The 21416-nt window shown below is 45.0% G+C and overlaps 1 protein-coding gene across 1 annotated transcript in view; it reads right to left on the reverse strand.

Annotated features, from left to right (window-relative positions):
• ANO2 (anoctamin 2) overlaps positions 1–21416 on the reverse strand; it is a 386124-nt gene that overhangs the window by 253789 nt on the left and 110919 nt on the right. The window contains exons 6-7 of the mRNA XM_031001166.3: positions 21053–21107; positions 18392–18443 (exon numbers count right to left, since the gene is read on the reverse strand). Of these exons, the coding sequence (XP_030857026.2) occupies positions 18392–18443; positions 21053–21107 (107 nt within the window). The remainder of the gene's footprint in view (positions 1–18391; positions 18444–21052; positions 21108–21416) is intronic.

Raw genomic sequence — 21416 nt, forward strand, 5'->3', positions numbered from 1 at the left:
TCAGCTGCTAATTCTCAGCTTGACTTTGCATGGCAGCCGAGTGTCTGGAAGCATTAGACAATTAGACCGACAACCTGAACTCCTGGTCCCAGCTGCCAGATCCTCAGAAATGTCTCAAATTATTGGGACACTAAAGCCATGCGCCCTGTCCCCCATCTCAAATAAAGCTTCCTGTGCACGGTGCAGCTGGAAGTGGGCAGCTTGCTTCACTTCCAGGACAAGGTTTGCTCATTGTTTTGTGTTCCCCAGAGGCCTGACCTGCGTCAGAGAGCACTCCTCTCACCTGTGTGTCTCACCGCACTTAGCTCACAGCTGGAAACACAGAAGAGATGGCAGCCCTAACAGTCACCGGCCCTACGGCTGCAGTTATCTCAGTACTCCTCTTGTTCATCGCCTTCCTCACTGCTTCGTTGAGCATCCTATACTCATGAAGAAACTTTACACTCCAGCTGATTGTTCTGTCTCCTAAGACAGAAAGTCAAGGTAAAAGGTCCTTTGCTTTGGAGCAAAGATTCAAGTTATAAAACCAGAGTTGTCCTGACTCAGATAACCAGAGCCCCCAAAATGCCGCAACTGGATGTTTCTCTGTACCCTCTAGCAGTGTACTCCCTACTTTTCAGGTGGTATCCTGTGGGCGATCCCAATCAGTGGCTGATAAGGGAAGGGAGGAGAAAGTACATTAGAGGAGGAGGAATGGGGCGGGAGACGCACGCTGAAAAGTAAGCATCCATCCACAACTTTACCCAACAACAGGGATTTGCTTTGGCCTCCCCGTTCACCCAGACTTCAGAAACCAAGATTCTACCCCCAAACAAGCATGGAAATCAGTTTAAAACAAGAAGAAAATAATCAAACGTTTTTAAAAAAGAGTCCCTGCTTTGAAAATTGAAATTCTGATTTTTTTCTTTCTTTTCAGCAAAAAATGGGCTAATTGGTTCCATCATGCGCCATCCATCTGGCCATAATGGCAAAGCTTTCTTCTTCAGGATTGCATCTATATTCTTTCCTCTCAGCTCTCGACCCAGGGAGAGACACAGAGACCCAACCTTTTGTCCTGTTACTTTCAGGATGGGAGACAGTGAGAAGAAGAGAGTGCTGAGGACATTTTCCTTTCCCTGTCTCCCTTAACAGGAACAACGTCTCAGCTCAAAGTATAGCCCCTGAGGAGCCCCTTACTGATCCTCGAAGTCAACGTGCCCATGTCTCCTTCAAATCACCAGGTACTTCATGCCTAGTGCTTAGAACTAAAAACCTCCAAAGGAAAAGACTCATGTTTCCTCCCTGCCCAGCATGGACCACACATCTGTGCAGCCTGACACAACCAGGCCTAGCAACACTGTCCCACATCCACAGGGGCAGGGCCAAGAAACATGACCAGGGCAGGCTTAGGCCCCGTCATTGGTACCTGAAAACACATACTTGTCATACAAAGCCTGAGACCTAGCATTGAGCTTCATAGACATATCTGGTTTCCTGGACACAAAGGAACAACCAAAGCACAGAAGTTTATGGTCTACCTCCCAAAGAGTCTCATTAAATCTACAAGTGCTGCTGGGTGACAGGGACTGCAGTGCCATTCCCTCCAGGCCAAACTCAAAGGAAACTTTTATCCATTGGGACAGGTACTTAGAGGAATGGTGCCATACTCCTGAAAATCCATTTGGTTTTGATTCTCCCCAGAACAGGGCCCAGTCCACCTGGCATTGTGCTTTCATCCCTGCACTCCAGCCGGACGTAAATCTAAACCAGAACTCCCAGACGGTGCATTTAACAGAGACTATATTTACCCATCACCAAATTGTCTTGACGTGTGCTTAATTACTTAAATGCCTTTAATCCCAAGCCTTTTCTTCTAAGAAAATGTAAACCAGTTCAGCTGGATGAATGATAAACCAGATGTTTACAACACACAACACGGTCTGGCTTTGGTCAAAATAATTAAGACATCGTCTCCTGATCAGGGAGGGGAGGTTCCCAAAGCATACATGTTGTTTAAAGACTCTGACACTAAAATGTCCATGAAAATATAGTTCCATCAACCTGTAATTTTCTGTCCATAAAAAAGCAACAATAACTTTCATATGAAGGAGCAAGAAAGGTGTTTACCCTCCTCTGATATGGTCAATGAGGCTTGAGTTTCTTTCCATGGCAAAGTGCACTAAAAAGTTATTCAATAGTAAAGTCAACTCCCAGGGCCCTGACAACTGACCTTAGGAAAGATGATATTGATCAAGGAGGCATCATGATCACTCCCACACTTCCACCACAATGCAGTACCCAAACTCACAAATATTTTCAGTCTCTGAATGTGGTGGGCATTAATCCATAATCTCCCACTTCCAGGGGTAAATAAGAGAGAAAATAAGAGGGAAAGGTTGAGTTGTTTCTCTTGAGGTTATGAAAGAATTCTAAAAAGTTTGATCATTAGTCCAACCATACTTTTTCAAGGTCAACTCCTCCTGCTTTGCCATTTTATACTAATTTTAAACACCACCCCCCAAAAGAGAGAAAGGGAAGGGAAGGGTAAGGGAGGGGAGAGGAGAAGAGGGGAGAGGAAGGGATGGGAGGGGAGGGGAGGGGAGGCCAGGGAAGGGCAGGGAAAATAGTGCAGGGCAGGGCAGGGGAGTGGAGGGGAGGCAGGGCAGAGCAGGAAAGAGAAGTGGAAGGGAGGGAAGAAAAGGGAAGGAAAGGGAAGGTAAGGGGGAAGGGGAAGGGGAAGAGAGGGGAAGGAGGGAAGGAGAAGGGAGGGAAACACAGGGCAGGGGAAAGAAAGAAGAAGAGGAAGGAAGGGAGGGAGGGAGGGAAGGAGGGAGGAAGGAAGGAGGAAGGAGAGAGAAAGAGAAAGAAAGAAAGAAGGGAAGGAAGGAAGGAGGGAGGGAGGGCAGGCAGGCAAGCAAAAGAAAGAGAGAAAGGAAGAAAGGAAGGAAGGGGGAGGAAGGAAGGAAGAGAGGGAGGGAGGGAAGGAGGAAGGGAGGGAGGGCAGGCAGGCAAGCGAAGAAAGAAAGAAAGAAAGAAAGAAAGAAAGAAAGAAAGAAAGAAAGAAAGAAAGAAAGAGAGGAAGAAGAAAAAGGAAGGAAGGTGGATGGAAAGAGGAAGGAAGGAAGGGAAAGAGGAAGGAAGGAAGGGAAGGAGGAAGGGAGGAAGAGAGGGAGGGAAGGCAGGCAAGAGAAAGAAAGAGGAAGAAGAAAAAGGAAGGAAGGAAGGTGGAAGGAAAGAGGAAGGAAGGAAGGGAAGGAGGAAGGGAGGAAGAGAGGGACGGAAGGCAGGCAAGAGAAAGAAAGAAAGAAAGAAAGAGAAAGAAAAGAAGAAGGAAGGGAGGGAGGAAGGCAAGAGGGAAGGGAGGAAGGGAGGGAGGGAGGGCAGGCAAGTGAAAGAAAAAGAAAGAAAGAGAAAGAAAGGAAAAAAGGAAGGAAGGGAGGAAGGAAAGAAGGAAGGAAGGAGAAGGAAAGAAGGAAGGAAGGAAGGAGAAGCAAACAAGCAAGCAAGAAAAAGAAAGAGAGAGGAAGGAAGGAAGGAAAGAAGGAAGAGAGGGAGGGAGGGAGGAAGGAAGGAAGGGCAAGCAAACAAGCAAGAAAGAAAGAGAGAGAAAAGAGAAGAAACAAAGAAAGAGGAAGGAAGATGAAAGAGGAAGGAAAAAAGGAAGAGAGGAAGGAAGGAAAGGAAAAGAAGTTCCAGAGACCTAGCTGGTGGCTAGGGCATTAAAAGGGACTGAATGCCAAATGTTCATACAATATTAGAAAAATAAAAACTAGGCCCTTCACAGATAGACTTGGTTATCTTTGCGGGGTCAGAACCCCAGTGGTCAAATCCCCAGGAGGCAGGAGGCAGAGTACTTTGCAATACACTTCATATTCCCAAGTGTAAGTAGGTCATGAAGCCTACGACAGTGCACCCTATCTTTATTTTTATCTTTTTCTTTTGTTCACTCTAGAGTTCCTAAAAATCACTGGGTAGATTATTAAATATGCAGATCTTCGGACCTTGCCCCTGCAGATTCTGATTCAGCAAATGTGGCATGGGACCTGGACAGCCAGGGTTTTAGCAAGCACGCCAGGTGATTCTGATGCCAATTGCATGCAACCACACCTGACCACCGTCGCCCATAATCACATGCAAAGAATTGCTATAGGAGTACAAACTTCTTCCAACCATCCTCACCAACTGCTCTGGATGCTCCTTATTCTCCATCTTCCCTTTCACTACAATTGTCTCCTCTCAACCTCTCTGAGGCCTGCGGACATCATGCAACCCCAAGTCCTGGCCACACCCCTGGTACCTGCTCTCTGTGAACTTTCAGGAAAGCCAGTCCCCTCCCTGGGCCTCGTTGGCTCATATGTACAGATCATGTGGCTCCTTTGAATCACAGAGTCTGGGAAATGTTAGAGTCAGAAAGAAGCTTAGAGAGCACTGAGAGGCCCCATTTGTTTTATGAGGGGAGAAACTGGCCCAGACAGGGAACATGGCTTGACCGAAGTTTTACAACTTGTTCATCCCAGAGCTGGAACTGGCACCCACTTCTCCAGCCTTGCCAGCTGTGTGCCTATCTTCCATCTTCCCCTTCCAGATATACTCTCTACTGTCCTCTATCTGACATGAACAGGCTGCTGTGCTCTCTGGCTTCCTACTGCCATCAGCAGTATTGAGACCCCTGGCCTTCTGCCTAAATAGTCACCTGCTCAAGGTCACCTCCTCTACCCGATTCCACGTTGCAGTGACCTCTCTATCTTTCTGCAGGTCTAGGGATGATAAGAGCTCTGCTATTGTTAATTCCAGGTTACAACGCCGTCCCTGGAATTCCCCAACTCCCTGCCTATCCCTTTGTAAATGGTTTCTCTATACATATGCCCACCTTGAATTACCCTAATTGGGGTGTGCTATTTGTTCCTATTGGGACCCTAACTGGTTATCTGGAATTGCCACCACCATGTCTTCTGTGTTATTTGCTTTCCTTGCATGTATCTGTCTTCTCACAGCCATGTGGCTTGCTCCCTGTTTTCCTCAAATATTACATCAGGAAGACCTTCTCCGACTACTCTATTTAAAATACCTTCCCACTTCCACTTCATTTTCATCTCCTTTATTTGCTTTATTCTTTCTCCTGACCCTTATCCCTACACGACATCCTATCCATTGTATTTACTTCTTGGTTTATTTTCTGTCTTCCGTAACTAGAAAGTAAGCCCCTTAAGGGCAGGAATTTGTGTCTGTTGGATTCACTACTCCATTCCCCAGGTCCACAACATGAATGTCACATAGTAAGTGCTCAGTAAATAAGTGTTGAATGAGTGAATGGATGTTATACTGGGAAGGGCTCAGCTTCCACCTCTTCTGGGAAACTTTTTCCAATAACTTTATCCATTTCCTAATTAAATGAGTTAAAAAGCAATGACAAAGAGCCAAGAAACCTAAGTTCTAAACCCAATTCCAAAGTTCTAGCTGTGTGTATGCCAGTTAATCTCTCTGTTGTAAGTTAATTAACATCTGCTGAAGCTACTTTGCTGGCAGTTTAAAGGATCAAATGAGATAATGAGTGTTAAGGTGTTTTGAAAAACATACAACTGCAAGCATGCAAGGAGTCCTTATTACTTTGGTGACAGTAACACCTCATTTATCAGAGGCCTCTTATCTGGTTATCTCAGCTCTCACAACAGAAAACCCAGAAACAAGAAAAAAATTAATGAGCAGCTAAAATAGATCTCACAAAACCTACTTTCTAATGTGATGTCCCTTTTCCACAGCAGAATCCTTCAGACCTCCTGCCATGCATTTTACACTCTCTTTACCCAAAATTCTAATGAGCTTGTTTTTCCGTCTCCCACACTGCAAAGCGAAACTGAGATAGCAAAACTTGGGGAGGGAGGTTACCAGAGTCAAGAATTCAAGAAATCAGAGCAGTGTGGGGCAAACAATCCTAATAATGCTTTGATAATTCTTGAGAGAACATGAAAATCATTATGTTCTTAATGATGATCTTGAATAATCCAGAAAATTTGTCATATGCCTTTATGTGGAGAATATATGTAGACATGTTCTACAAAAGACGCCTTTATGTGGAGAATATATGTAGACATGTTCTACATAAGCAAGCAGGAAATTCTGTGATAGAAAGACTTCTGTACAGAAAGATATTGCTGTAGGCAGCAAGAGCTACACCCCTGACCATATTCCCCCTTTCACTTTGGTTCAAGGTTAAATTTGCAGTTCAACTGTAGAAACTAGAAAACATTATGGTTTGAATATGTGTTCCATTTTCTTCCTCCTAGTTTTGACATTCTATTTTAATTTATTTTCTCTGGTTCTTATTTTTCAATTTATTTTTATACTATGCTGTCTTATTGTTTTTCTTGTAAGCCACCCCAGAAATTTTGTGGAACAAGGCAGGAATATAAATATATCACTACATACTACTTGTATATAGGTTAAAGCTTTGTAAAAGTAGGCATTCAATAAAAACGTATTGTCTACAAAGAAAAAAGAGACATTACTAGATAAACAGGAGTGTTTCCAAGTTATTACTACCTTTAGTATCTTTTCTATTTTCTAATATTTAAATTGGGTACAATGGGAAAGAGAATTAGCTTTGTAAGTTGGTTGCAAAAGAAATGACCATACAAAAGATAATCTGAGGGTGAAGGATCAATGAAAACACCTACGATTCCAAATCCAGTCCTGTTCTCCTTTTCTCTCTCTCTCTCTTTTTTTTTAATGAGGGAACAATCTTCTGGAGGAATATAAGCCGATTCTAGTCACTCATGCTTCTCTTCCACCCCTTATAAGCTAGAAAGAAAGGCAATAAAATCTAAATTTACCCTGTGGCTCAGGCCTCCATATTATCTTGGGGCCTCATGGAGTTATCACATTCCTCATTTTTTTTTTTATCTTCTAAATAAGATTGGTAAGTTCACCAAAGAGCTTAGAGGGCACCTGCTCTTCATGGGCAGAAGTCAACCCACTGGAAATCTGGCCTTTGGGTTCTCCTCTGCTGAGAAGTAGAGTTCAGTCACATGTCTCTTGTTACAAAGCTAGTAAGTCCTCAGTGGCTACTGTGAAGTTAACAGACTCTAAAGACTCAGCCTAATTCCACTCCCACTCTGTAGCATCTCAAAGGTATTGGAAATACGATTAGAGCAAGAGTACCCAAGTTCTAGACTCATTTCTAACTCAAGATGTAACCCTGGGCAAGTCACGTATCCTCTTTGTGCCCATCTGTAATTGGAGATGATCACTCCTGACATACATAAGTTTCCTGGGAGCAATGATTTACATTGATACTTAGACATACAGAGACATACACATGGACATTAATTGCCTCCTCCCCTGTGTCCCAACTGCACTCTGTATGTATCTCTATTATAGCACCTACCACATTGCCTCATCACAATCTGTTTCCACGTCTGTCTGCATGGCTAAACTAAGAGCCCCTCAAGGGTAGAAATTATGCTAAACTCAGCTTGGCATCCCTCCATTTCTCTAACATCATTTGACACATAGCAGGTGCTCATTAAATGTTTTTTGAATGTCAAAAAGGAAAGACAAAATTATAAATACAATTCAAAAACAACAACAAAATCCTGACATTTGACTTTGAGACATCACCAAAAAACCCTCAGATTCTCACACACACAATAAAAAACATCAGTGTTAAAGCAGAGGGCCTCTAGTCTCTAGTGGCCTTCCAACAACCTGGGGATTGTCCCCCAAAATAAACTTTTGTTTTTAGGACTTTCCAGTTTACAAAACAAGCTAACAGCCGCTTATTTCATCTTCACAAAAACTCTGCAAGATAGATATTATTATCCCCATTTTACATAAAAGTAAGCTGAGATGCAGAGAGGTTATTTGTCCATGAACACACATAGTCAGAAACTGACCAGAAACTGCTGTGGGACTGGCAGGCTGGGCATTTTTAAATTAATCCATTCAATCAAATCAACTGAGTAGAATGTGTGAGACAGGCAGTGAGGTGCACTGAGGCATAGAAGATGACTCAGAAATATCTCAAGGACTCACTGCCTTAGAAGTCTAAGCCATGGGTGTAGAAAACAAGCAAGAAAGAGATTCGGTTTGATAAGAGCTCCAAGGAAAGGGCTTTAAGGAAAAATCTGGAGGACAGCGATGTTTGATCTGGGGATAGGCACACTGAGATTGGGGAAAAACACAGGCAGGACATTCAGGAAAAGGAAACAGCATGAGCAAAGATAGAGAAAAAAGTGGTCACATTAACAGGAAGAGGAGCAGGAGAGAGAAAGGAGAGAAGTGGACATGCTATTTTGAGGTTCTGGTGAACATCTAAGTGGTGGTATCCATCCAGTAACTGGAAATGCAGGGCTGCAATTGGTGAGAGAAACAGGAGCAAAAATAGATGGCTGCAAGTCATCTATATAGAGAAAATAGAGAGTGCAAAAGCCAAAGGAACTTGGAAGCTGACAACATCTAAAATGTGGAACAAGGAAGAGAAATCAAGGAAAATGTGGCCCATGAGGCAGAAACAGAAGGAGAGCAGTTGACTAGGTCAACAGCACCTTCCAACAACTATCAGAAGATGGAGGTGCAGTAAAGAAGGCTTGGAAGGATGCAGGAAGTTGTGGAAGATGAAGATTGAGAAGAAAAAAACATGAACTATGGGAGGTGTGATGGTTAATACCGAGTGTCAACTTGATTGGATCGCAGGATGCAAAGTATTAATCCTGGGTGTGTCTGTGAGGGTGTTGCCAAAGGAGATTAACATTTGAGTCAGTGGGCTGGGAAAGGCAGACCCACCATTAATCTGGGTGGGCACCATCTAATCAGCTGCCAGTGCAGCTACAATATAAAGCAGACAGAAAAACATGAAAAGACTATACTGGCCTACATCTTTCTCCTGCGCTGGACCCTTCCTGCCCTCAAACATCAGACTCCAAGTCTTCAGTTTTGGGACTCAGACTGGCTTTCCTTGCTCCTCAGCTCATGGGAGCTTGTGATCATGTGAGTTAATACTTAATAAACTCGTATTATTTATATATATATATATATATATATCCTATTAGCTCTGTCCCTCTAGAGAACACTAATACAGATTTTCTACCAGGAGTGGTTCTAGAGGAACAGAATATTAAGGATGGAGTTCTTTCATTGGTTTTGGGGTTTCTGGAGTTGGATGCTTAATATGATTAGAACCCAAAATGCTAAGGACTCTACTTCTAATAGTATGGAGAACACTGATAGTCCTTGGCATGAACTGTTTAGAGAGTTATGCAAAATAAATGCATTTGACACTCCTGATTCACTGCTCATGACAGGCAAGGAGATTAGTGACTCTATACATAATACCTTTGACCATATGCGGGGAACCAAGGAACATAATGAAGCGGTTGGTTGCTCCTAAGTTCAGTGGACAAAGTGATGAAAGAAAATGATGAACTCAGGGATTCTAACTCCCAACTTCAAAAGCAGATTCTGAGCATCAGATCTGCTAAGATGGCCCTGAGTGACAGTCTTATCTCCTGTAGACAAAGAGCTGAAATTGTGGAAAAACAGACACAAGCTCTTATCATGCAAGTGGCTGACCTGCAGTGAAAGGTGCATTCACAGCCTCTCCAGGTATCTACTGTTAAAGTCAGGGCATTGATTGCAAAAGAATGAGATGCAACAGTGATGGCCTCCCCTGAGGCAGTTGCCAGGCAAAATAATGTTGATTCTCCTCAGGAGCCACCCCCAACACCCCTGTTTGCTTCTAGACCTATAAATAGACTGAAGCCCCAGTGGGCCCTTAGATGTGAGGTTGACAGTAGGACCCACGAGAAGATGCACTACACTAGAAAAGAACTGCTTGAGTTTTCTAATTTATATAAACAGAAATCTGGATAACAGGCATGGGAATGGATATTAAGGATATGGGATAATGGTGGAAGGAACATAGAGTTGGATCAGGCTAAATTTATTGATTTGGGCTCATTAAGTAGGGACTCTGCATTTAATGTTGCAGCCTGGGGAGTTAAAAGGGGTTCTAATAGTTTATTTGCTTGCTTAGCTGAAATATGGATTAAAACATGGCCCCCTGTGGCGAGCTGAAAATGCCTGATCTCTCTTGGTTTAACGTAGAGGAAGAGATCCAAAGGGTTAGGGAGACTGGGATGGTGGAGTGGATTAGTCACTTTAGACCTACTCATCCTAGTTGGGAAGTCCAGAAGATATACTCTTGACCAATGCCTTGTAAAATAGATTTGTGAGGGCAGCACCTGCATCTTTGAAGGGCCCTGTAATCACTCTTCTCTATGTCAGATCTAACAGTGGGAACCACAGTCACTCAACTATAAAATTTAAATACAATGGGAATAATTGGATCCTGAAGTGGCAGGGGCCAAGTGGCAGCACTCAACTGTCAAAGGCAAGGTGGGTGTACCTACTGTAATGGACAGCAGAGGCAAAGCAGCAATCAGAATAATCTGACTTATGTAGAGCTCTGGCATTGGCTTATTAATCACAGTGTTCCTAGAAGTGAAATTTATAGGAAGCCTACTGCATTCCTACTTAATTTATATAAGCAGAAAACTTCTAGGTCAAATGGACAAAAGACTAATTTGAATTATAAAAACAGAGAATCATGGCCCATCAATTAATTTCCGGACTTGAGCCAGTTTACAGACCCAGAATCCCTTGATTGAAGGGGAGGTTGAGTCCCCTTGAGGAAGGACCCCACTATACTACTGACAATTTATGCTGTTAATCTTTCTCCCATCCTTCCCCAAGGAGACCTCCAGCCTTTTATCAGGGTAACTGTGCATTGGGGTAACTGTGCATTGGGGAAAGGGATATGATCAGATTTTTGGGGACTACTGGTCATTGGCTCTGAGATGACGTTGATTCCAGGGGACCCAAAACGTCATTGTGATCATCAAGTTAAAGTAAGGACTTATGGAGGTCAGATAATTAATGGAGTTTCAGGTCAGGTCTGACTTACAGTGGGTCCAGAGGGTCCCCAGACTAATCCTGTGGTCATTTCCCCAGTGCCAGAATGCATAATTAGCATAGACATACTTAGCAGCTGGCAGAACCCCCACATTGGCTCCCTGACTGGTAGGGTGAGAGCTACTATGGTGGGAAAGGTCAAACGGAAGCCATTAGAGCTGGCTGTACCTAGAAAAATAGTAAATCAGAAACAATATCGCATCCCTGGAGGGTGTGCAGAGATTAGTGCCACCATCAAGGACTGAAAGACACAGGGGTGGTGATTCCCACCACATCCCTCTTCAACTCTCCCATTTGGCCTGTGCAGAAGACAGATGGATCTTGGAGAATGACAGGGGATTACTGTAAGCTTAACCAAGTGGTAACTTCAATTGCAGCTTCTGTACCAGATGTGGTTTCATTGCTTGAGCAAATTAACACATCTCCTGGTACCTGGTATGCAGCCACTGACTTGGCAAATGCCTTTTCCTCCATTCCTGTCCATTAGGCCCACCAGAAGCAATTTCCCTTCAGCTGGCAAGGCCATTAATATACTTTTACTGTCCTACCTCAGGGGTATATCAACTCTTCAGCTTTGTGTCATAATCTTATTTGGAGAGACCTTGATCGCTTTTCGCTTCCACAAGATATCACACTGGTCCATTACATTGATGACATTATGCTGACTGGATCCAGTGAGCAAGAAGTAGCAAACACACCAGACTTATGGGTGAGACATTTGCATGCCAGGGGATGGGGAAAAAATCTGACTAAAATTCAGGGAACTTCTACCTCAGTAAAATTTCTAGGGGTCCAGTGGTGTGGGGCCTGTCAAGATATTCCTTCTAAGGTGAAGGATTAGCTGCTGCATTTAGCCCCTTCTACAACCAAGAAAGAGGCACAACACATAGTGGGCCTATTTGGATTTTGGAGGCAACACATTCCTCATTTGGATGTGTTACTCTGGCCCGTTTATCAAGTGATATGAAAGGCTGCCAGTTTTGAGTGGGATCCAGAATAGGAGAAGGCTCTGCAACAGGTCCAGGCTGCTGTGCAAGCTGCTCTGTCACTTGGGTCACATGACCCAGCAGATCCAATGGTGCTTGAGGTGTCAGTCACAGATAGGGATGCTGTTTGGAGCCTTTGGCAGGTGAATCACAGCGCATGCCTCTAGGATATTGGAGCAAGGCCCTGCCATCTTCTGCAGATAACTGCTCTCCTTTTGAGAGACAGCTCTTGGCCTGTTACAGGACTTTGATGGCAACTGAACGTTTGACTATGGGTCATAAAGTCACCATGGCACCTGAACTGCCTATAATGAACTGGGTGCCTTCTGACCCATCTAACCATAAAGTGGGTCATGAACAGCAGCATTCCATCATCAAACGTAAGTGGTATATATGTGATTGGGCTCAAGCAGGTCCTGAAAGCACAAGTAAGTTACATGAGAAAGTGGCTCAAATGCTCATGGTCTTCACTCCTGCCACCCTGCCTTCTCTTCCCCAGTCTACACCAATGGTCTCGTGGGGAGCTCCCTATGATAAGTTGACAGAGGAAGAGAAGACTCAGGCCTGGTTCACAGATGGGTCTGCACAATACACAGGCACCACCCAAAAGTGGACAGCTGCAGCAGCACTACAGCCCCTTTCTAGGACATCCCTAAGGACAGCAGTGAAGGGAAATCTTCCCAGTGGGCACTTCGAGTAGTGCACCTGGTTGTGCACTTTGCAAGCAAGGAGAAATGGCCAGATGTGCAATTATATACTGATTCACGGGCTGTAGGCAATGGTTTGGTTGGATGGTCAGGGACTTGGAAGAAGCATGATTGGAAAATTGGTGACAAAGAAATCTGGGGAAGAGGTATGTAGATGGACCTCTCTGAGTGGTCAAAAACTGTGAAGATATTTGTAACCCATGTGAGTGTTCACCAGCGGGTGACCTCAGCAGTGGAGTGGACAGGATGACCTATTCTGTGGACACTACTCAACCTCTTTCCCCAGCCACCCCTGTCATTGCTCAATGGGCAATGACATGAACAAAGTGGCCATGGTGGCAGGGATGGAGGTTACACATGGGCTTAGCAACATGGACTTCCACTCACCAAGGCTGACCTGGCTACAGCCACTGCTGACTTCCCAATTTGCCAGCAGCAGAGACCAACACTGAGCCCTAAATATGGCACCATTCCTGGGGGTGATCAACCAGCTACATGATGGCAGGTTGATTATTTTGGACCTCTTCCATCATGGAAAGGGCAGAGGTTTGTCCTCACTGGAACAGACACTTACTCAGGATATGGGTTTTCCTATCCTGTACGCAATGCTTCTGCCAAGACTACTGTATTAGTCCATTTTCACACTGCTGATAAAGATATACCTCAGACTGGGAAGAAAAAGAGGTTTAATTAGACTTACAGTTCCACATGGTTGGGGAGGCCCAAGAATCATGGAGGGAGGCACTTCTTACATGGCAGTGGCAAGAGGGCAAGAGAGAAAGAGGAAGAAACAAAAGCAGAAACCCCTGATAAACCCAACAGATCTCATGAAACTTATTCACTATCATGAGAATAGCATGGGAAAGAACAGCCCGCATGATTCAATTACCCACCCTGGGTCCCTCCCACAACACATGGGAATTCTGAGAGATACAATTCAAGTTGAGATTTGCAGGGGGACACAGCCAAACCATATCATTCCACCTCTGGCTCTTCCAAATCTCATGTCCTCACATTTCAAAACCAATCATGCCTTCCCAACAGAGTCTTAACTCATTTCAGAATTAACCCAAAAGTCCACAATCATGCCTTCCCTCCAAAGTCTTAACTCATTTCAGAATTAACCCAAAAGTCCACGGTCCAAAGTCTCATCTGAGACAAGGCAAGTCCCTTCTGCCTATGAGCCTGTAAAATCAAAAGCATGCTAGTTACTTCCGAGATACAATGGGGGTACAGGTATTTGGTAAATACAGCCATTCCACATGGGAGAAATTGGCCAAAACAAAGGGGTTACAGGGCCAATGCAAATCTGAAATCAAGCAGGGCAGTAAAATTTTAAAGCTCCAAAACGATCTCCTTTGACTCTGGGTCGCGCTGATGCAAGAGGTTGGTTCCCATGGTCTTAGGCAGCTGCACCCCTGTGGCTTTGCAGGGTACAACCTCCCTCCTGGCTGCTTTCATGGACTGGCATTGAGTGTCTGCAGCTTTTCCAGGCACACAGCGCAAGCTGTCAGTGGATCTACTATGCTGGGTTCTGGAGGAGGGTGGCCCTCTTCTCATAGCTCCACTAGGCAGTGCCCCAGTAGGGACTGTGTGTGGAAGCTTCAACTCCACATTTCCCCTGCACACTGCCCTAGCAGAGGTTCTCCATGAGGGCCCCGCCCCTGCAGCAAACTTTCGCCTGCACATCCAGGCGTTTCCATACATCTTCTGAAATCTAGGCAGAGGTTCCCAAACCTCAATTCTTGACTTCTGTGCACCTGCAGGCTCAACACTACATGGAAGCTGCCAAGGCTTGGGGCTTCCATCCTCTGAAGCCACAGCCTGAGCTGTATGTTGGCCCCTTTCAGCCACAGCTGGAGCGGCTGGAACACAGGGCACCAAATCCCTAGGCTGCACACAACACAGGGACCCTGGGCCCAGCCCATGAAACCATTTTTTCCTCCTGGGCCTCTGGGTCTGTGATGGGAGAAGCTGCTGTGAAGGTCCCTGACATGGCCTGGAGACATTTTCCCCATGGTCTTGGGGATTAACATTAGGCTCCTTGCTACTTATGCAAATTTCTGAAGCCAGCTTGAATTTCTCCCCAGAAAAATGGGTTTTTCTTTTCTATCATACAGTCAGGCTGCAAATTTTCCAAACTTTTATGTTCTGCTTCCCTTATAAAACTGAATGCTTTTAACAGCACCCAAGTCGCCTCTTGAATGCTTTGCTGCTTAGAAATTTCTTCTGCCAGATACCCTAAACCATCTTTGTCAAGTTCATAGTTCTACAAATATCTAGAGCAGGGGCAAAATGCTACCAGTCTCTTTGCTAAAACATAACAAGAGTCACCTTCACACCAGTTCCCAACAAGTTCCTCACCTCCATCTGAGACCACCTCAGCCTGGACCTTATTGTCCATATTGCTATCAGCATTTTGAGCAAAGCCATTCAACAAGTCTCTAGGAAGTTCCAAACTTTCCCACATTTTCCTATCTTCTTCTGAGCCCTCCAAACTCTTCCAACCTCCACCTGTTACCCAGTTTCAATGTTGCTTCCACATTTTGGGGGTATCTTTTCAGCAACACCCCACTCTTATTGGTACCAATTTACTGTAATAGTCCATTTTCATGCTGCTGATAGAGACATACCCGAGACTGGGAAGAAAAAGGACTTACAGTTCCACATGGCCGGGACTTACAGTTGGACTTACAGTTCCACATGGCTGGGAGGCCTCAGAATCATGGTGGGAGGGGAAAGGCACTTCTTACATGGTGGCAGCAAGACAGAATGAGGAAGAAGCAAAAGTGGAAACCCCTGATAAACCCATCAGATCTTGTGAGACTTATTCACTATCACAAGAATAGCATGGGAAAGAACAGCCCCCATGATTGAATTACCTCCCCCTGGGTACCTCCCACAACACGTGGAAATTCTGGGAGATACAATTCAAGTTGAGTTTTGGCAGGGGGACACAGCCAAACCATATCAACTACCATCCATGGACTCACAGAATGTCTTATCCACTATCATGGTATTCCATACAGCATTGCCTCTGACCAAGGCACTCACTTTACAGCTAAAGAAGTGTGGCAGTGGACTCATGCTCATGTAATTCACTGGTCTTACCATGTTCCCCATTATCCTGAAGCAGCTGGATTGACAGAATGGTGGAATGGCCTTTTGAAGTCACAGTTGCAATACCAACTAGGTGACAATACTTTGCTGGGCTGGGGCAAAGTTCCCCAGAAGGCCATGTATGCTCTGAATCAGCATCCAATATATGGTACTGTTTCTCCCATAGCCAGGATTCACGGGTCCAAGAATCAAGGCACTGAAGTGGAAGTGGCACCACTCACCATTGCCCCTAGTGATCCACTAGCAAAATTTCTGCTTCCTGTTCCCACAGCATTACATTCTGCTGGCCTAGAGATCTTAGTTTCAGAGGGAGGAATGCTGCCACCAGGAGACACAACAACAATTCCATTAAACTGGAAGTTAAGATTGCCACCTGGACACTTTGGGCTCCTCCTACCTTTAAGTCAACAGGCTAAGGAGGGAATTACAGTGTTGGCTGGGGTGATTGACCCAGACCATCAAGATGAAATCAGTCTACTACTCCACAACAGAGGTAAGGAAGAGTGTACATGCAATACAGGAGATTCGTTAGGGCGTCTCTTAGTATTATCATGCCCTGTGATTAAGGTCAATGGGAAACCACAACAGCCCAATCCAGGCAGAAATACAAATGGCCCAGACCCCTCAGGAATGGTTTGGGTCACTCCACCAGGAAAAAAACCACGACCTGCTGAGGTGCTTGCTGAAGGCAAAGGGAATACAGAATGTTTAGTGAAGAAGGTAGTCATCAACACCAGCTACGACCACATGACCAGCTGCAGAAACGAGGACTGCAATTGTCATGAGTATTTCCTCCTTCTTTTGTTAAAAACATGTTTGTACATGTATACACTTGCACTAAGAAATATCTTCATTTTATTTCCTTTTTCCTTTATCAAGTGACATAAGATTTATTGACCTCATATCAGCATTTAGGTATTGTTAACTTTATGTAATAGTATTTGGATTGGGGATGAGTGCATTTCCAGTTGTACGAAGGATAGTTGTATTATGTTAGGTGTAATTATGACCTTATTATTGCTTTTATTTGAAGATTATGTATGATCTCAGGAGATGTGTATGGGTTCAAGTTGACAATGGGTGGATTTGTGATGGTTAATACTGAGTGTCGACTTGATTGGACTGAAAGATGCAAACTATTGATCCTGGGTGTGTCTGAGAGGGTGTTGCCAAAGGAGATTAACATTTGAGTCGGTGGGCTAATGCTTAATAAACTCATATATATATATATATATGTGTGTGTGTATATATATGTGTATATGTGTGTATATATGTATATATATGTATATGTGTATATATATGTATATATGTATATGTATATATGTATATGTATATATATGTGTGTATACATATATATATAATTTCTCTGTTTTTTAGGCTAATTCTCTCACCCACTTACTCAGCCTCGCCTCATCAGCACCGTGTTCCAGACAAATAACATAACATGGAAGGTCTGATTTTAAAAAAGTGCATTGTTATTTGGAATCTTGTAGCAAGATGAATATAGCAAAGCAAATTTAAGCAAACATAATTGTCCCGTTGAGAGGTTAAGCACTATTCTAAAAAGACTATCATGGCATAAAACCCATTCTGATTCCTTCTCCAGTACTGTGCCCTGGGTACCCAGGCAGCTTACAAGCCCCACAACACACTCTCAAATATTAGCTAGCTAACATCATCATTATCATTGTTATTCCTGAGCCTGATCACCTCCTCTATTCAGTAGACAGGACTCCAAATGACTTTGAACCCTTTTCAACCTAAAGCTGCCTCAAAAGCCAAAGATTTGCCATCCCAGAGCGCATTCTGAAGGCAGCTCTCCCAAAGCTGTCAGAAGCCGCTTGGAGATGGCAGCACCTTGGGAACAAGGGTTCAACATGCAAGAATGACTCCTGTGCAAAAGGTGTTTGTGCGTGACTTTTTGGCACATTTTTCGAAAAAGCAGTCTCATGGGGTTATGGGCACAGCTCACATTGTACCTGGGCCATCACAGATGTCTTCCACACAATCCATCAGGATCTGGACTGCCTGCCTTATACTGCCTGCCTTATACTTGGTCCCAAATGCTTCCAAGACAATTACCCTAATATTTAAGAAACGAACCACAGGGCAAACAGATTCAACCGGATATGGTGAGAAGAATGCTGAAGTTAGAAGAGGCTCACTCAGACTCAGCCATCACGTGCTGTGTGGGCTTAGGACAGTCATGCCCCCTCTCTGGAGGTTCATCTCTTCTTACATAATATGAGGAGGTTGGACTAAAGGACCTCTAAGATGCTTTTCTTGGGTTATTAGAAACTATTGGAAATGGTGAAAAACAGAGGAGCCGCAGAATTATCCGGATAAAGTGGCAGATGTGGGCGGTACAGGGAAAAGAGAAAGAGAAAGCCCGGAGACCTGGGAGGAGGGCCTGGGAGAAGTTACAACAGCCTGGGGGCAGCCCCACTGAGAAATGGGACCCCCGCTGCTCCTGGGGCCAAGGCAGGCTTCTCAGCCCAAGCTAAGCAGCCTCTCCGTGGGGGACATTTGCTTGTTTTGTTCTTTGCTGCCGACCAAGGGAGCTGTTGAAAGCACGGGGCGGGAGCCGCCTCAGCGCCCGTCAGCACCCTGCCCGCGGGCTGGGGTCCTTACCCATCGTGTTGTTGGCTCGGGAGCAGGCTGTGCGCTTCAGGATCTCGTGCACCTAAAAGGGGACGACAGCAGAGCTGTGAGCTCCTAGCTCCTCCCCGCCCTCCACCGTGTGTCACCCTCACCACTGCCTGGCAGGGGCGGGAGGCGCCCGGGCCCATTGGGAGCCAGGACGAAGCCAAGCATGTGCCTGGCTCATGGCCCGCACATCAACCCCACTCAGACTTGAGGACTTTGAGGAAACAAGGGATGTAAGCCCCGCGCACACATCCCCCGCCCCTTCGCCCCACCCTGAGAAAAACAAATGAATAAAAGGCTAGAAATGGACGGCAGTCACAGGAAGTAAGGAAAACAGAGGAGCCCACCCCAGACCACATAGCCTCGGGAGGGCTGGGAGGAAGCCCTGGGTCTGTGGAGTAGGGCACAGTGTCTGTCGCCCACGTCGGGGAACCTCAGGGAAGGCGGGGTTCTGTCTGGCGGGTCCCGGGGAGGGGCGGGCCCCCTCCCCCAGCCTGGAGCCCGGCTGACAGGGAGAGCCAGTGTGGTAGCAGAAAGCTCCGAACGTGGAGGTAGGTGCAGAGGGTCCTGAGCAAACACCAGGAGGGTCAGCTTGCATCTGTAATGGGGCCATCTCGCCCAGCTGCTCGGGGACGCCAGCCAGACCGTGCACAGGAAAGTGCTCTGCAACAGCAAAGGAGCTACCTCTATGTTGGTCATTGATGTCTTTATTTCTCTGGTTTTTTCCTGGGTCCTCATCTTGCCTCCCTGATCAGAGCATATCATACACTTCCTTGAAGATTCATGTCTTAGAGCACAGTCCTAGGCACACAGCAGCTGCCGACTCAGTGGCTTTGCCTGCCTGAAGCCCTACATGCCCAAAACAGCCTACAGAATCCCCTGGCCTATGGGGCCTGCAGGGGACTGTGTTTCTTACATGGGAGGAAAGGGGTGCTTCCCACAAAAGAATCAGGGAGGGACAAAGGTGGGTCGGTGTAAACCTGCTGGCCAACTAGTGACCTCCTGAGTCCCCAGCCTATGCCAGTCTATAAAGAGATGCCCAGCAATGAAGTCTGCTTTGCAACAAACAGCTGAGGTGCTCAGACACCCACAAAGAAGCAGGCACAGAGGAGACATCCACAGATGTGGGTGAGGTCCTCCAACCAAAGTCCAGGACAGAATAGACCCCAGGAAAAAACTCAAGGCTCTTTTCCCCTGTTTTCAATGTGGGGTGGACTGAGGAAAGGAAGATGCTTCCAGAAGGAGAGATGAATGCTAGAAGAAGTGTTATTCCATCATTATTTACACTCCCATATTCCAGCCACAGCCTAAAGGGAGTGGTAAATAAATAACTACGGAGCCCCAGAGTGTTTAATTCTGCTCCTAATATAGTGCAGTAATTCAACAGCAATAATAATTAGGAACAGCACTTATATGACATTGTATTATTTTACGAGTACTTTGCAATTATCGAGTAATCTCCACAACACCTTATAACTCCCCCACAGTCGTGGGACCCAAGCCACAGTGAGATTTAATTGGTTTGTAATAGCATCAACCAAGAAAATGGGACGTTAATGCCTTTTTCCATTGGAAAAAAAAAGAGATCTATGCCCATTTTAACTCTGCCTAAAACACTAGGCTAAGGGATCTGAGATTTCCTTGCCCATCCTGCAAGTAAGAGTTAATGTCATGTTTGCAGTGTGCCTGGGAAATAGCCTAGCCTCCTCTAATCACCTGTCCCTTCTTATTCCTATATTTTCTTACCACCCTATTAGCTGGGAGGTCCTTCTAGATATCTAATCCTCATTCCTCCTGTGGAAACTTCAGTTCTTTGGTAAGGATCAATGGAAACGCACTTCCATCCGTCCCATGTGGGCATGTGTAAGTTTCTGGCATTCCTTGGGCCCCTCTTTCTCTCTTCTGCCCATAGGCTATGTGACCTCTAGGGTGATAGAGAATAATCGGTGAATGAAGATGTTCTACAGCTCATGCAGGGGCCACAGAAACACAAGCCATATGCAGATTTTTATTAGAACCAATCATCCTACAAAATTCAAACACTTGACATGAAGGCAAAACGACTGTAGAAGAAGAGCTACGGTCACGAGCGTTGGCTTTCTATTGAATGGGCTGGTGATATTATTCTTGCGCAAATTGGCTAACTAGCATTCCTTGTTATAGAAATTCACATGACTCTGTCTTGGGAGTTGAAAGAAGGGAAAATGCATAAACAAACACAGTGGCCCAACAATCAGAAGGACTAGTTCTAACGCTAACGATCCTTGTTCTGACGCTAACGATCTATATAATTTTTTTTCAATGCACTGCTTCTCAGAGCCTCAGTTTCCTCAATTGTAAATCAAGGGGTTCACCTAACTAACACCCGCACCAACTATGACCACCTCTGTTTTTCTTTTTTTTCTAAGAAGAACTTTAATGGAGAACCCATAAAGAGAAGACGCTCCTCTTAAACCACGAGGGAGGGCAGTTATTTGCTGTTTCTTTTGGGGAATGGGGAAGCTCTTGCATACTCTTCTCTGTTGCTAGGCAACTCCAAGCAAATAACGGTGTGAGGTGGCAGGGAGGGTAAGAGAATGCCCTGCCAACTAGGAACTCAGCCCTTTCCCCATCCTCTTTCCTTACACAGTACATCCATTTACTTACAATGCGGCTGCGGGTGGCATTATCAAAGAAGGTGTCCTTTTCCTGGATGTTGTACCTGGAGACACCAAGAGAGCAGATGGCAAATTCATTTCATTACCCTTGCCCTGAGACCACTGCCACCCCAGGCCCACAACAAATCTTTAGAAAGCAACATAGCAAGACTTATGAGGTGCACACACACACGATGTTTATGCCCTTCTTGACTCAGTAATTCTAAAAACGCATTCTAGAAACTTATCTTAGGGAAGAAACTCAACACAAGGAAAGAAAAATAACATAAATAAAAATGCTTATTGAAAAGGTATTTATAACAAAGATTATAGCAGTAAGATGCAATGCCCAAATCTACAGGATAGGGTATCAT

This window comes from Gorilla gorilla, chromosome 10 (genome assembly GCF_029281585.2).
Source record: "Gorilla gorilla gorilla isolate KB3781 chromosome 10, NHGRI_mGorGor1-v2.1_pri, whole genome shotgun sequence".
In the NCBI taxonomy this organism is placed as follows: Eukaryota; Metazoa; Chordata; class Mammalia; order Primates; family Hominidae; genus Gorilla; species Gorilla gorilla.